This window comes from Phaseolus vulgaris, chromosome 7 (genome assembly GCF_000499845.2).
Source record: "Phaseolus vulgaris cultivar G19833 chromosome 7, P. vulgaris v2.0, whole genome shotgun sequence".
NCBI lineage: Eukaryota > Viridiplantae > Streptophyta > Magnoliopsida > Fabales > Fabaceae > Phaseolus > Phaseolus vulgaris.
The window spans coordinates 2,517,623-2,532,963 of record NC_023753.2 but is presented as its reverse complement, the minus strand read 5'-3'; the positions used below and the strand labels follow the sequence as shown (position 1 = coordinate 2,532,963).

The window sequence follows — 15,341 nt, the reverse complement described above, 5'->3', positions numbered from 1 at the left end:
TTGATTGTTATTAGTATAGATAATTGATTGTAGCATGTTTCAGAAAATTTTTATGACAATAAAAAAATGTAAATCTTTGCTACAGTGAGATTGGAGTAATATGTTTGGTTTTTTTGAATTATATTTCGTTGAAAAAAAATTAGAATTATTGTATTTTTTTTAATTTTTTGAAAAAACATGATTTCAGAGTAATGAAAATTATTAAAATTTAATCAACTTGAGTTTATGCGAATAAAATCCTATATTATATAACTGAGATTTTTATATTTTTTTTTATGTGTAATTAGTTTGTTAATAATTTTTTTTTTTTATGATCGAGAAATGTTATTTTGTTGCAAGGTACACTACATGGTTTGGAAGGTGTGATATGGAGGTTCGGACTTGACTTAGAAGAAGTAATCTGGTGGTCTGAACTTGACTTGGAAGACATGATCTAGTGGTTTGGACTTGACTTTGAAGGTGTGATCTGGTGGTCTGAACTTGACTTGGAAGACATGATCTGGTGGTCTGAACTTGGCTTGGAAGGTGTAATCTGGTGATCCGAACTTGGTTTGGAAAACGTGATCTGATGGTCTAAACATGACTTGGAAGGCGTGATTTGGTGGTCCGGACTTGACTTGGAAGGCGTGATCTAATAGTTTGGACTGGAGTGTAAGACACCAAGGATTATCACAAACAGTTAGAAAAAATGTATCTTTCAATGAATGATACTATTGTGAAGTTTTAGACCGCAAATTTTGGTGCTACAATTCTCTATACAAAACTGTGCATTTAAATTATTACACAAAATTGTGTTTAAATATTAATGGTCTTAATATAATTGAATAGTGTTTGTATATCTTACATATACACTATATTATATAACATTGAGTGATAAGTAATTATATATGAAATAGAATGATTTTTATGTAGTTAATTAATAGATAATTTCTCAAGTATTTTATATATATTTATTATTATTTTTTTCTGATAAAAAAAGTTTATTAAGAATTATTTTTTCAAATTTTCATTTATATATTTTCAAATTAAATAGAAATCAAGAAAAATCTTTCGAGTGATATATTATTTTTTTATTAACATTTGCTCCTTTTTTATGAAAAACTCATCTTTTTTAAGAATTCTAATTTCTAGTAAAACATTGTTATGTTTTCTGTTATTAAAATTATTATTATTGATTAAAATACTCTCACATCAAAATTCACTTTAATATAAAAATACAAAAGACAAACCCTATTATTTAATTTGGGTAGATAAAGGACTAAAAACTTCTAAACCCAATCTTTAGTTTGTATAACTTATATTTTCTTTTCTTCTCTTTAACTAGATTCTAATTGAAAACGAAACATTGATTATCTTCATTCAAAAATACAAATTGAAATGCACTTTACAAAGTATATAGAGTATCTGATACTTATTCAATTTAGCATTAATTAGGAAAATTAGTAAAAAAAAAGAACTTAAGATATAAATTAATGAAAAAGTAGAAGTTACCTGCTGTGTCGCAAAAAAGGCCTGACAAAAAATATTTCTCTGCAAATTTTTTTAAGTGCCCTTAATTTGGTTCCATGAAAACTTCAATTAAACATGTTAGATTAAAATAGTAATGTTTAATAAAATAGATTACATAATCCAATGACTAAAAAACTACTTTAACAAATGCCCGGTTATATAAAAACTTCGATTTTTATACACGGTCAATGTCAAGAAAATTATACCATTAACTAATTATAATTTATGTTAAATATAATGTTTAAAATAATTATTATATATAATAATCCTTTCATATATGATTGAACAACACTAATTCGGGTTTTTGTTAAAACTCACAATAAAAATATATTAGTTGCACTTTTCACAGGAAAAAATGCATCTATATTTTTTTTTAACCCTGTGAAGATTTATTTATCGTAATCTATCTTTTTTCACATTTCACCATCTCATTAAAACGTGTAAAAACATTTAATGCAGTCATGTTTTTCAAATTTTTTCACCCAAGCAAATAAAGATAATGAAAACTCAAAATTTCATAGGTCAATCAACTAAATTATATGATTTTTTTTTCTTAGATAAAAAAACATCTACTAAAAAATACGACATAGAAAGAAAGATAAAATTTAAAAAAAATTATAAATAGATAAATAATGTCATGACAATTGAGAATTAAAAAAAAATCAATGAAATAAAAAATAATTATATGTTGTTTATAAGTATTCCCTTTTATAATCTCTTTTACTAAATTAGTGTTATTTAAAAGAAAAAAAACGAGTTTAAGATACTCAATTAACACTTCATGCACTTTACACAAATCAGCCCTCATTTTTCAATCCTTATCTAACAATGAATAAATTTTAGGTAAAGTGTTCTTATTTATGGTAGAGATGTTAATCTGGTCCAATAATAAGACCCATAATAAATCACATATATAAATAGTTATAAGTTTTGAGAAAAAAAGTATGTTATTATCTATCATTATCTATATTAATTGTACTGACCATGAATACAAAGGAGAAAAAGTTGGTAGAGGAAAGTAATTCAAGAAGAGACAAAGTTGTTAAGTGAAACGAAGAAAAAAAGAATGTGACGATAGATTAACGCAGGAGTTAATAGTTATCTCAATCCCTTTTATTTCGAGAACAAATAAAAAAAAACAATAACATACTACTTATTTATCAACTTTAATTTTTGAATAAAATATAATTAATACAAACATATGTGTGTGAGGGAGTATATTATAAAAAATAATTAGGGTAATTTTTGTTTAAGAAGTAGTGACTATAGGAGAAAAAGAAGAGGCAAAGAAAGGCATGGAAGAAAAGAGTTGTTATTATTGTTGTTGTTTTGAGTAGAGTTGTGTTTGGCAACGTAAATGATTTGCCTGCCACTATTATATAATAAGCTTATCATTATTCCAATTCTGTTAAGTTGCTTCTCCACATCCAGTTATTATGTCCACTTAGCTTCAACTTTTTAAATTACAACAATCATCATCACTTCAACCAAACTCATCATATAACCATACCTCATGCGTCATAATAACCCTTCTTTTTTTCTCTCAGTTGAAGACTTACTACAATCATTATCTACTCTTCTTTTCTTCCAAAATTTACTTTCATGTCACCATAACAACACAACATTCATCAATCATCAACTCACCAAATAACTTCATCTCCATAATATCTTATGTCACAGTCTTCACATCTTTTCTCACTATTTTGGTTTATGTCTATAATATTTCTTTTAATCAATATCATCAATGTTATTTTGTGTTTAAAATTGTTTTTTTTTCAATATTAATGTTATTTTTGTCAAATGAGTTAATGTTTTAGTCTATATAGTCTACTAAAATAATTATAACTCACATATAGGTTTAAATATAAATTTATTTGTTTTTATATTAAAAACATTATTTTTATTTTTATAAATTTAATATAAAAAATAATATATTATTTAAAAAATAAGAGAATTTAGAAATACTTTATTAAAAACATAAAGAGATTAATGTTCTTTTATTAGAAAATGCAAGAAAAAAAAGTGAGCGTGTTTCAAAACTTAGAGAGTGAGCAATTGTTATTTTATTAAAATTTTAAGTAGAAGGTCGTACATTCAAACTATTAAGTGTTATTTAGGATAAAATTATGAGATAGGTAGGTGTAATTTTTAAATTATTACAATTTAAATTCAACAATTTTATTTTTAAATTTCAACATTCTATGTATAAAAATGTGGATACTATACACAACAACAAAAAAATCATTCAATAGAAACCAATTTTAGAGACAAAAATAATTAGTTCTTATATTGACAAAATTATACATTATTTTAGAGATTAAAAAAATTATTGGTATCTAAATTAGTTTTTATTATTGATAAATAATTTCTAAATTGATATCTAATTAAATACCAAAGTTTTAGATACCAACTTTAGAATCTAAATAATTGATTGTTAAAAGTTAGGTAGTTAACTAGATACCAATTTAAAAACTATTTATCAATAATAGAATCTAATTTAGATACTAATAATTTTATTATTCTCTAAAATAGTATCTATTAGAAACTAATAATTTTTTTAAAGTTAATTTTTATTTAATAATTTTCTAATAATTTTTAGTGATAGTTCAATTACTTTAATAGTTTTTTTTCTTAACTTCAAAAGTTAAGTCTATTTTTTTTTTCTTGACTTCAAAAGTCAAGTCTACTCTTTACATAATCTAGTTAATGCGTGTGTTCATTTTTCTATAGGTGTGTTCTAAGCATATAGAGACAACAGTGTAATAACTTCGAACATCATAAATCTATCCGAAACTACACTGTGCAAATAATATAAGTAAAATTTTATGTCAGTAATTTGGTTGAGACATTTCTTACAACTTTAATGTCGCTTTTACAACTTTTTAAATCTTGATGTACACAAACCTTTATCTTTATGCTATTGGACAAAGTTTCACCAACTACTTAAAGAACTGCATAAAGGATATTATTATTTCAAAGTGTTGTTCAATTTTTTTTATTATAGTTTGCAAAATGTATAAGAAATGTTAATCACGGCCTCTCTCTCTATATATAGTCACAATAAATTGGTGTAAAAAAAGTAACATGATAAACTACTATTTATAATAATTTACTATACATAACACATTAAAAAGAGATAATTATATTGTATTAATTGTAGAAGTTAAAAATATGTTCTATAAATGAAAATATATTGATCACCAAATTTTGGTGGTTATAAATATTAAACTTGAGGTGAGAAAACAATCCTAAAATTATTAATGAATATCAAAATAAAATAAAAAATGTACTTCTCCAATCAAAAGGAATTTGAAGTTATACATATTAAATTATCGATTAAAATTGATTAATATTTACACCTTAAATATCTTAGAAGATCTTTTAAAGACAATACCTCTTTTAGAAAAGAGACACTATAATATATTATGAGCTTCAGAAAGAGAGAGCATTAATTTCATCACGCCAATTAGCAAGAAAATCCAATTATGTAATTAATAATATTTCATCGTTTCATTTTTTTATTTAAAAAATAAACTGTTTATTAATAATTAAGATTACATATTATTTTTAATATTGTAAAAACTAGTGATATTTTTAGAATATTGAAATTTATGTATTTTTATACCGATAAAATAAAAATGGTATTTTTATTTTCTTAAAATTGAAAAGCTCACAATAGAATGCAACACTTCACAATCCTTGATGTAGTAAAAAAAAATATTTTAATTAACTGTGGGTTCCACAAAACATAATGAAATTACTGAAATTTTAGTGAGAAATTTTGGGTGGTTTGACTTTTGCATTGTAGTTTCTATTTTTGTGGTGTGTTTATATTCTCCTTTCTTGATTTCAGGTTTGTTTCTACACTTTTTTCTTGTTTTCTTTTATCTGTTCTTTTTTATCTTCAATTTCTTTGTTTTATTTTGTACATTTTTTTTCCAATAATGATAATATTACCTCCAATCATGTAATCACGCATTGTCAAAACAACATTTTTGATACACAAAATACTAGTTAGTATATATATGCTAAAGAAGAAACATGTCACTTTGATAACTTTATAATTAATTAAAGACACCAGTTTAACACCTTTAAAAAAAATGATCTCATCATATAATCCCACATTTATATAAAAAATTATTTCTTCTATTTTTAACTGTTATAATCTAGAATTGGATTGTCATATGAGAACTGCATGATAAAAATGAAATCCTCAGTATACGAAAGGGCATATGAAATTTAAAATATTTGAAATTTGTAGTAATTGCTAATAGTATACCTAAATAGGGTTTGGCAAATAATTAAATTAACAATAAACATGTAATGTTATATATATATATCTTCCATACTTGGATGTTAATTATTGGGCCAAATTTAAATAATCAGAAGTGGATATTTCGTCATATTCCAAAAGACCAAGGAATATTATTTTTTTTGTTTGGTAAAAGTCATAGCCATGATGATGGGTTTAGAGAATACTGATGAAAACGATGAGCTAACTCTCCACAATGATCGGTTGATATAACTTAGATCTGTGGTCAAATCACACTTTACCTTGCAAAACCAATATTGTTTTAATTTAATTTTTTAGTTAGTTGCATTTCCCACTTGGATTAAGACTAAGCACATTCACGTAATTAAAGTATCAAATGATAATTAATTAGACTATATATACAACTAATTTATCATATATATGATTACATTAAAGTTAAAGTTAATTACATCATGTTTAGCACAGTAAAACTTTTCTTACAAAAGAAAAACAGTAGCCTCCAATCAAATATTTATTCATGAGTTTTGATAAATAATTTATCATAATAAAAGAAACCGAACTATTCTTAGAAGCACTCTAGAAATGAGGTGCATGCACTTGTAACTTACAACCAATACATTGAATACATAGTACTATCAAATCTACACCATTAGACCAATCCTATGAGATTATAAATGAATGTAGTAATGGACACAAAGTTATTTTAGATTAAACAAATCTTGAATTCAAGTTTGGATAAGTGTATGGGTAATACTAATATTTTATTCGAGCATCATAATTTACGCAGCTTCACTAAATACCTGATTTATTATTCATCACAAAATAAATACGCGTTAATCGAATACCAATGTTATCTTATAATTAATAAAATAAAATTTTAAAAAATGCAAAAAGTTAAAGTAATCCGATCAATAATATATGAATATATCATATTAGTTGTATATCTCATATCTATTATATTAACCCCTCACATCGATAGTGACAACTCGTGCGTGAAATAACATATTATGGGTGATCCGATAACGGTCCGATAGCGAATGCTTGATAAGCCCAACAAACACTCGCTAGGATATACTCGAAATGACTTTAATACTATATTACAAAGTGGACTTTAAGCCTAACTCAATCCCATAAAACCGGTTTGTAGGATTGAGGTTTGCATCCACTTAAATATAATAAAATGTTCTCATCTTTGATAACAATTAAAAATAAAAATATTGATCTAAATTTTATCCGTGCACACAATTTTTTGTGTGATGGTGTGGTGGAAGAAGAAGTTACATGATGTGTGAATGAGTAGTTGAAAATGTTATGATTTAAATGGGCGTAACTATGCTTAAAGACTAAAGTTGGGGATTAGGTGGGTTAATTTGTTTGCCCATAGAAAAAGACATCTAACTGTCTACAAATAATAAAGAGAAGAAGTGGGGAACCCAACCCCACCAATTATTGTTTTAAAATGATTCTCCTGCAGCCACCCAAAATGTAAACAGTGGTAATAGTTGTCATCAAAACATAGTGTAAAAAAAGAAAAACTAAATCTTATGAAAATAGTGCTGATTTATGAGTGATCTTCTTTGTTGGAGTTGGACTATGGAGATTAGGTGTCGTGAGTTAAGTGGCTACAAACCTAAAACAAGTGCAACAAAGTAAGGTAATTAACATGGCTTCTTTAGGTACATTTCCTTTGTGGTAATCCTATTTCACTAGCTCACCCTTCCTAGTGACACGTCCTTTTTAATGTGTAACTTAATCACATTTATTAACTTGTTTAATTAAGTAACACCAGACAGATTTTAAGTTATAACGTCACCTTCAATTACTCTGAGACTTCTCCATATAAATTCTGAATGTTGTAATATTCTTTAAATAATATCAATTATTTCATCATCCTTTGTTGTTGAGAATATTTTCTTTTTTTAGATAAATAAATTTACAAGCACTATTTTCTTTTGCTTAAGAAAGGAAATGGATCCACTTTTAGCCAATTAGTGGTACATTTTATATTTTATTTTATGCATATTGCATATCTAAACTTCATCTGTTCTTCTTTTCTTTCACAGGTCCCCTTGGAATCTTGTTCAGAACTTTATTATCCAATGTGTTGAACAATCTCTTCACGTCTTGGTTTCCTTTGCTTGCTAGATAATTCACCTCGTGTTCATATCGCTCATACATAATGGGAAGGGTCACCAAGCTGAGGAACACTGTAGAAGAAAGATAAAGCGCAACAAAAAATTGATAATAAGGTTCAATTATTATTAGGAATCTTGATATATATAAATGATAACTACACAATAATAAGTAGGATCTCACGTATGTATAGGAGATTCAAAGTGGTAAAATAATTCCCAATTGCTGACATAATCCAGAGACCAGTAATTGTCTGAAATTCAATGACATAACGTAACAAACAAATAATTAAGAAAACTGTCGGACAAAATATGTATGACTAACTGAAAATGGTTTCTCAATACCGCAAAGAAGAGTGCTAGGTCTTTCCCAGTTGAAATGTCATAAAAATTCCTCAAGAATGAGTTCAGCTTCTGATGCAAGAATCTAAAGGTGGATTCGGGGATTTGAAAATCATAGATTTGAGGCAGGCTCCTGCAAAGAAACTTGTTAATTTTGCTGCTCAAACTATGAACAAAGATTTCAATTAAACTCAGGACTGCATAAATTAATGTATATAAAGTGCAAGATTACGTTACGTACCATGTGATAAGTCCTGCTGCATTATACCATACGAATAGGATGAGCATAATGACCATGAGGATGTGACAAAGAAGGGTAAGAAAATTGTATTCAACGACTTCAAAGAGGAACCAAATGATGGAGAACGCAGCTAGGATTGTTGCCGATGATATCTTGTCTTTCCATAGAAGTATATCAGCAACTGCAAAATCAGATATCAATCTTTCTCCATTTGGTCTTTGGAATATAAATGAGCTCGCATCGAATGGTTTGGGTTTAGTGCTTATCTTGAATAAACCCTCAAATTAATTCTTAGGATTAAAGTTAGGAGAGTTTCTACCAATAAAACTATTAAGGGTTTTAACTTCTGACTAATTGACATCTAACTTAATGATAGGGCTTGTGGAGTTTTCGATCATCTTTTATTTCTCTTTTGGACAAAAACTTAAACGTAGAGATGATTTCTTGTTATGAACTTTTGAGGGGGTGGAAATTAATTTAATACGTAAATCCTAGTCTAAACTTTTTCTATGAAACTTGTGGGAAAATATATATATTTGAGCGTGTGCTATTAAAAGTTCGGCTTTAAAAGCAAGGAGCTTTTTTAAAGAGAAAGTGTCTGTTGCATTAAAAATGTAAAAACGATGAACGTTAACATTTTTCTTAAAATTTTGATAAGAAAGAGGTGAAGTTTGTAAAAGATCTTACGCTTTCCTCCGCCAAGAACTGCATGCAGTGGTCTTTGACGGTTGAAGAAACCTGGCCTTTGTGCAGGCTCACGGGAACGGATTGGCATGGTTAAGAATTGAATGATTGAAAATGTTTTGGTAGTGTTTGTTGATTCTCCTGAGGTAGTTCCTGGCACTATTGTGATTCATGTGTGGTGGTGGCAACTTATATATGTAATGTAGGAAAGGTTGTTATGGTTCTAATCTTTGTAACCAAGAAATTTAATCAACTCGTTCCTGGGAGGAAAGGTATGGCTTTGGCATGCTTTTCAAGTTTCATTTTCTCGTGCCCACACATGACTTGAGATACATTGTTAGCGTCTAACGTTTACCCTCGACCATGTCTAATCCTATGTTGTTGTTTTTTGTTACCACTTTTCGTGGGAATATTACATATCTACACCTGAGAGCGACAGAGGCTTGTGTTGGATGCAAATTGTTCACATAACAATACAACAATTATGATTTCGAATTCTAAACTTTTGTCGTGTTTCACAACCATAATGTTGCATTGCGTCTCATCACAGTGATTCAACTGTCATGAAACTCGTGGGACGAATTCAGGATAAGCTGAAACGGCTTCATGAATTTTTGGTAGAACGATTATGTCATATATCTCCATCGCAGTTCAACTTCGATGAAACTTTTGCTTACGTAGAAATCTCATTTCTTATGTATTATTATGGAGGCCAAGAATTTATAGATTACAATTTTTTTTTTCTGGTGTAAATAAATAGTGAAAACAGTCCAAATAATAAAAGCCCATGTTTTTTAAGGACCCAATTCCGATATACGATCTCATTCCTCGTTAGCCCATATATATTATTCCTGCAATAATACTTATCATTAAAAAATAAAACCTAAACCAATAATGTGGTAATCCCAACTATCCAATTATTGAATAATTTGGGACCTATAGTAATTTAAATAAGCCTAATAAGATAAAAAGTTTTTTTTTTTAAATATCATTTTTCTCTGTGCTTATTTATTTTTTATAAAATTTATTATAGTTATATTATGCATTAATAGTGTTTATATTTAGTAATTTTCTTGTAGTGTTAGTTATCTTCACTCTATTTTTTTACATGTTTCTATCTATTTATGTATATGTTTTAATATTTTTAATTTATTTTTCTCACTTATTTCATTCATTCTTCTTGTTTATATTCCTTTTATTTTCCATATATCTAATTTCTACTTACGGAACATAAATTCAGTTATATTAATCCTTAATATTGTATTTGCAAGAAAAAAAAGAAATAAAAAATTACAATTAGATTGTAAGTAAATAAGAATAAATATAATAAGAAATGTAGTGAAAATAGTTTTTTATTTTAAAATTAAAAAATGTACGATTGTTTAGTTAAAAAAATGAATTATTAATGAAAAGAGTATTTTATTCTTGCAATGTAAATTTTAAACTGCACCTTTTTAAATAAAATTCTTATATAATATTTTCAACACACAATCAATTATCAATTATAAATATACCAATCCAATATTACATTACTTATTAATAACCAATAGTTTTTGAGTTTGGATCTACTTATATTAGTACGGCCCATACAAAAACTTAGATTGTCTAGTGCACTTGACGGACCGCGGCCCATTTATGAACATATGGAATCAGTGTACAAAAATTATGAACAACTTTCATTTGTCAAAAAGTAACTGATAAAAACAAAATTTAAAATAGATATATTACAATTGTTTTAACTAAAAGACAAAAGAATCCCTTGAAGTAGATAACTATCAATCTAAATTATAATTTAATGATAAAATGATATTTATTTTCGGATTATGTAGTTATTTCAGTTTAATTATGATAAAAAAAATTGTATATTTATACGAGATAAATATATTTCAAATTATTTGCTCATATTTGTATACTATTATTTAAAAATTCTTTAATATAGGTCAAAATTCTATCTATTACTGCATAGTCACTTTAAGTCTAACTCAACCCCATAAAACCGGCTTACAAGGTTGAAGTTTACACTCACTTATATACAATGAAATATCCTTATCTATAGTCGATGTGGGATCTCCAACACACCCCTCACGCCGAAAGTGATAGATAGAAGCTCGTGCGTGGAATAACATATTATGGGTGGTGGCCTGATAAACCCAATAAACACTCGCTAGGATATGATTGAAATGGCTCTGATACCATGTTACGAAGTGGACTTTAAGCCTAACTCAACCCTATAAAACCGGCTCATGAGGTTGAGGTTTGTACCCAATATATAATGAAATGTCCTTCTCTAGTCTGATTTCCAACCAATGTGTATTTTTTTTTTTCATCGACATGCACACAATTTAAAAAGAGTTTTGTGGTTGCTTTTGACGAAACAAACTATGGGAAATTGGTTGGGTTTCTGGTTACTTAATTAACTAATTACCCCTACCACATTGATCCTAGAGGAAATAAAATGTGATGACCTTTTTTTCTTTTTCTTTTTACTTTTGGCACTTGTCTTTGGAGAAATAACTAAAATGTTGACCATACATCACATCGCCGAAAGTCATTCGGCCTTCAGCGTCATATGCTACACAATTTCTCTTCAATCATTTTTAACTACACACTCTCAAAACTATATATTTCGATGTTAATTAGGTAATTAGGTGCCTTATGTTAGTTAATTAGGTGCCACCTTATTTCTTAATTCATCCATTTCTCGATTCAAACTTTTCCAATGTTAAATTAAAGAAGTTATTTAAAATAATTTTAATTTAGATATCAATTATAGATATGTGTTTGAGTTAATCTCATGCAAAACTAAATATGTACTTAATTGTAGTCATCCACAGTAAACAATTTAAATATGCACCTATAACTAAAATATTGTCAAAAACTTTAAATTTTTGTTAAAAAAAGTTTTGGTACTGTACGTATAATAAAAACGAACCTGGTGGTGTTTTTTTTTTTTTTTTTCAAGCAGTGATTTTTCTATAAATTAGGCTCTCTAGTCGCTTATCTGACAATGCCTTAACCAAACTTTCATAAACTTATTTGGTAAAGAGTCATTAAAACGTCTTTGATCTACCAAGAATTCAACCTAACCCCTAATCAAAACGTAAACAACCCGTCAAAAAATGGATCTAATGTAATCACGTATATTTTTAATACTTTCTTCCCTAATATTTACCAACACTTGTTACATAAAGTTACACATTTCTAACGCAACACAGTTTATATCAACAAACTTGTATAATTACTCAAAAACTAAAGTATTTCAATGTCGAAAGTTATGATACTGTTCTGTCATATATTATTGAATTGAGTTCTAAAGTTTCTTTTATATTTCTATCAGGAAAGTCCTCATATATTTGAGAGCTCAGCTATCTGTTAATTGATTTGTTTAAATATATCAAAATACACAGCTTAGAAATCAAAATGAAAGATGGTTTATAAATATAACCTTTTCTCAATTCACACAAACATTTTGTTCAAAGCTGTAAGATTCAACCAAACAGTGAAACAGAAAATACTTAAAATGAAATGATCCTACAAACTTCAATAATCAATCTTGTTTATCTAAATGATTGGGCAGACAGTTTTCTTTATAATGATGGTGCCAAACCTATAAACCCCTAGCATGGCCTCAGTAACTCTAATCTATTGTAACTCTAATCTATTAGAAATGAGTACACAAATAATAAAGCAAATGGGGTCCTGTTAAAATTCATGATGACAGGTCAATTCAGGGTCCCAACTCTAAGACTAATCCCCCTCCACATAACATAACACTTGCCCTTTCATGAAATGGCTTTTATAGTAGTCAGAAACCTTCTCCTAAGGTCAGGTTTATGTTTTATTTTTAAATATTCCTTTTACAACTACAAATACATTTTTTTACAACAGTAATTTGATTAATACAAGACTTAAACTCTGCATAACACTTCATTTTGTTACGATCTTCTTATTTTTCCGGTTTTTTAGTTAGGTTTCTTTCGGCTGAATCTCCTTTGATCTGGACACGATGATAGAAGTACCTGCGAAGACACTCCGACGATCAAGTCAGTCCGAGAGCTAGGTACCAAAGGAGTAGGGAGTGAATAGTTACCTTGGGTGTTGTGCCTCCTCTGCTATTTATATTGCCTAGATGGACTATGGCTGCTATAGACCTACTTTAAGGTCCAAACGGAGACTCAATTATGTTTTAACCGTGCTTATCACGTAAGTTAACTTGTTTATACCTAATTACGTGTTTAGTTTTGTATTTTGTTGTCTAATCAGCTTTATTCTCGTCGCCTTTTCTATCATCTGGCAGTACATAAATTGTTTTTCTTTTCAAAAATGATAGTATTAGATCATGTTCCTCTCCCTCTATAAATAGTGAAGAAAGCTACACCCTTATGCACATCCCTGTGGTCTCTATTTGAAAATGAAGGTCTCATATGCAACACTGTGCATCATGGTTACCTTGGTGGCGGTAGCTGAGACAGATTTGTGTGTGACAGCAGTGACATGTAACGCGTTGCAGCTGAGTGCATGCGCGAGTGCCATCACCTCCTCGAGCTCTCCTTCATCTGTTTGTTGTAGCAAACTGAAGGAACAAAGGCCTTGCCTTTGCCAGTATTTGAAAGACCCCAACCTCAAGAGGCTTGTTAACTCTCCCAATGCTCGGAAGGTTGCTAATGCTTGTGGTTCCCCGTTCCCCACTTGCTAGATACACTTCACTATGTTTCACTTCAACTATTATTAGGTTTGTCGGAGTATCTTATGTATGTTTTTCAGTGTAATGTCCTCTGTTTTGTTTTGGATGATGAAGTGGGACAGGTTCTCTGGTTGTCACTGAGTTTGGTGTGGTTCTGCTTCAACAATCACACTTTGTGTTTGAGAATTTGATGTTGTATTGTACTAGCTATGATGTGCATCTATCAGTGAATGTGTAGTTTGTTTGCTGATTATGAACGCCCAGCTTTTACTTGTTCCATCGTACGAATAATTAAATTGTATTATAATTGTTCAAATCTATTTAGTGTATGTGTAGAATAAAAAAATAAAAAATAGGAAAGTGAGTAACTATGTTATGGGGTAAAAAAGCACACCAATTAACGTTGGTTTTTTTATACAAGTGGTGAAATTTGTCTCCGAAATTATTAAAATGGACATTTTTTAAAAATATAGGATTTGGTAATCACTGTCTTTAAAATAGAGAAGTTGTGTTTTCAAGTATGATTTCAGTTTCAGATATAATTTATTTTTTGGCAAGAAAACACATTTTTTTTGTTATATTTTTTGAATTGTGCTTGTTAGCATGTTTTATAAAAAAAAATCTTATTTTAAATCGTGCTTGTTAGCCGAATGAACTCATCCAAACTTGTCATCTTTTATCTTTCTTAGACATTTTGTTGAAGGGAAGAGTGAACGGAATAAAACTTACCAAGAGAATGCTTTCAAAATAAAATACATTTTAATTTCTTTTGCAGTAATAATTAGATTGAAACAGTGTTCTTACAAAACCCAACAGCAATCTATCCGTTCCCTATTCTACCGAGTCAGAGACTCTTTTGCCCCCAGCTATCAAGCCCAACACATTGGATGTCTCCTTCACTCTCCTCCACTCTTTCACTCTCAACTATCACCAAATAGGTAGGATTTAAATATGTCATTCGTATTTCAATGCCAAAATATCTAGATATTTCAATTTTTGGCTCCCACCTATCACATTTCCCCCCAACTATTTCATAGAAGCCTATTAACACCAAATTCATATAACAAAATTTGCAACAATTTGACCTTTTTTAAGAAATATCGACTGAAAGACATTGTAAGAAATTTACAATTATCTCCTATGGCAGTTATTGGGAAATTCTTAAGTTAAGAACTAATTCTTACTCATGATGACCATTGGATAAAGTTGACATGATTTTCAACTGGAAGAGCTGGTTCTTGCATAAAGAATCGGTCCTTAAGGACCAGATTAACATTTTCAGAGATAATAAGTGTGAACCGTCTTAAGTTAGATCATTCCATCATCAGGTAGAAACTGACCAAAGTTCATAAATCTAATATGGCATAATAAGATCCACAAAAAACTGAGATTTTATCGGAACAGCACATGCAGGTGAGACACTAAAAGGTGAATAATCAGAATGTATCAAAACTTTGAAACTACAAGATTGGAATA

General features: G+C 28.6%; 1 protein-coding gene across 1 annotated transcript; it reads right to left on the bottom strand.

Moving 5' to 3' along the window:
* Nucleotides 1-7,613: 7,613 nt before the first annotated feature.
* On the bottom strand, nt 7,614-9,369 carry LOC137829617 (reticulon-like protein B14). Its single transcript, XM_068636460.1, has 5 exons — nt 9,185-9,369; nt 8,498-8,678; nt 8,260-8,389; nt 8,099-8,168; nt 7,614-7,989 (listed from the first exon to the last, which is right to left on the bottom strand). The coding sequence occupies exons 1-5, from the start codon at nt 9,270-9,272 to the stop codon at nt 7,820-7,822; spliced, it is 639 nt and encodes a 212-aa protein (XP_068492561.1). The 5' UTR covers nt 9,273-9,369; the 3' UTR covers nt 7,614-7,819.
* Between the last annotated feature and the right edge of the window lie 5,972 nt (nt 9,370-15,341).

Coding starts and splice junctions, on each gene's coding strand:
- LOC137829617 (XM_068636460.1), bottom strand. CDS start 9,272: ATGCCAATCCGTTCCCGTGAGCCTGCACAAAGGCCAGGTTTCTTCAAC. Junction 8,390..8,497: donor GCAGCAGGACTTATCACATG/GTACGTAACGTA, acceptor GTTTCTTTGCAG/GAGCCTGCCTCAAATCTATG. Junction 8,169..8,259: donor ACCTAGCACTCTTCTTTGCG/GTATTGAGAAAC, acceptor ATTGAATTTCAG/ACAATTACTGGTCTCTGGAT.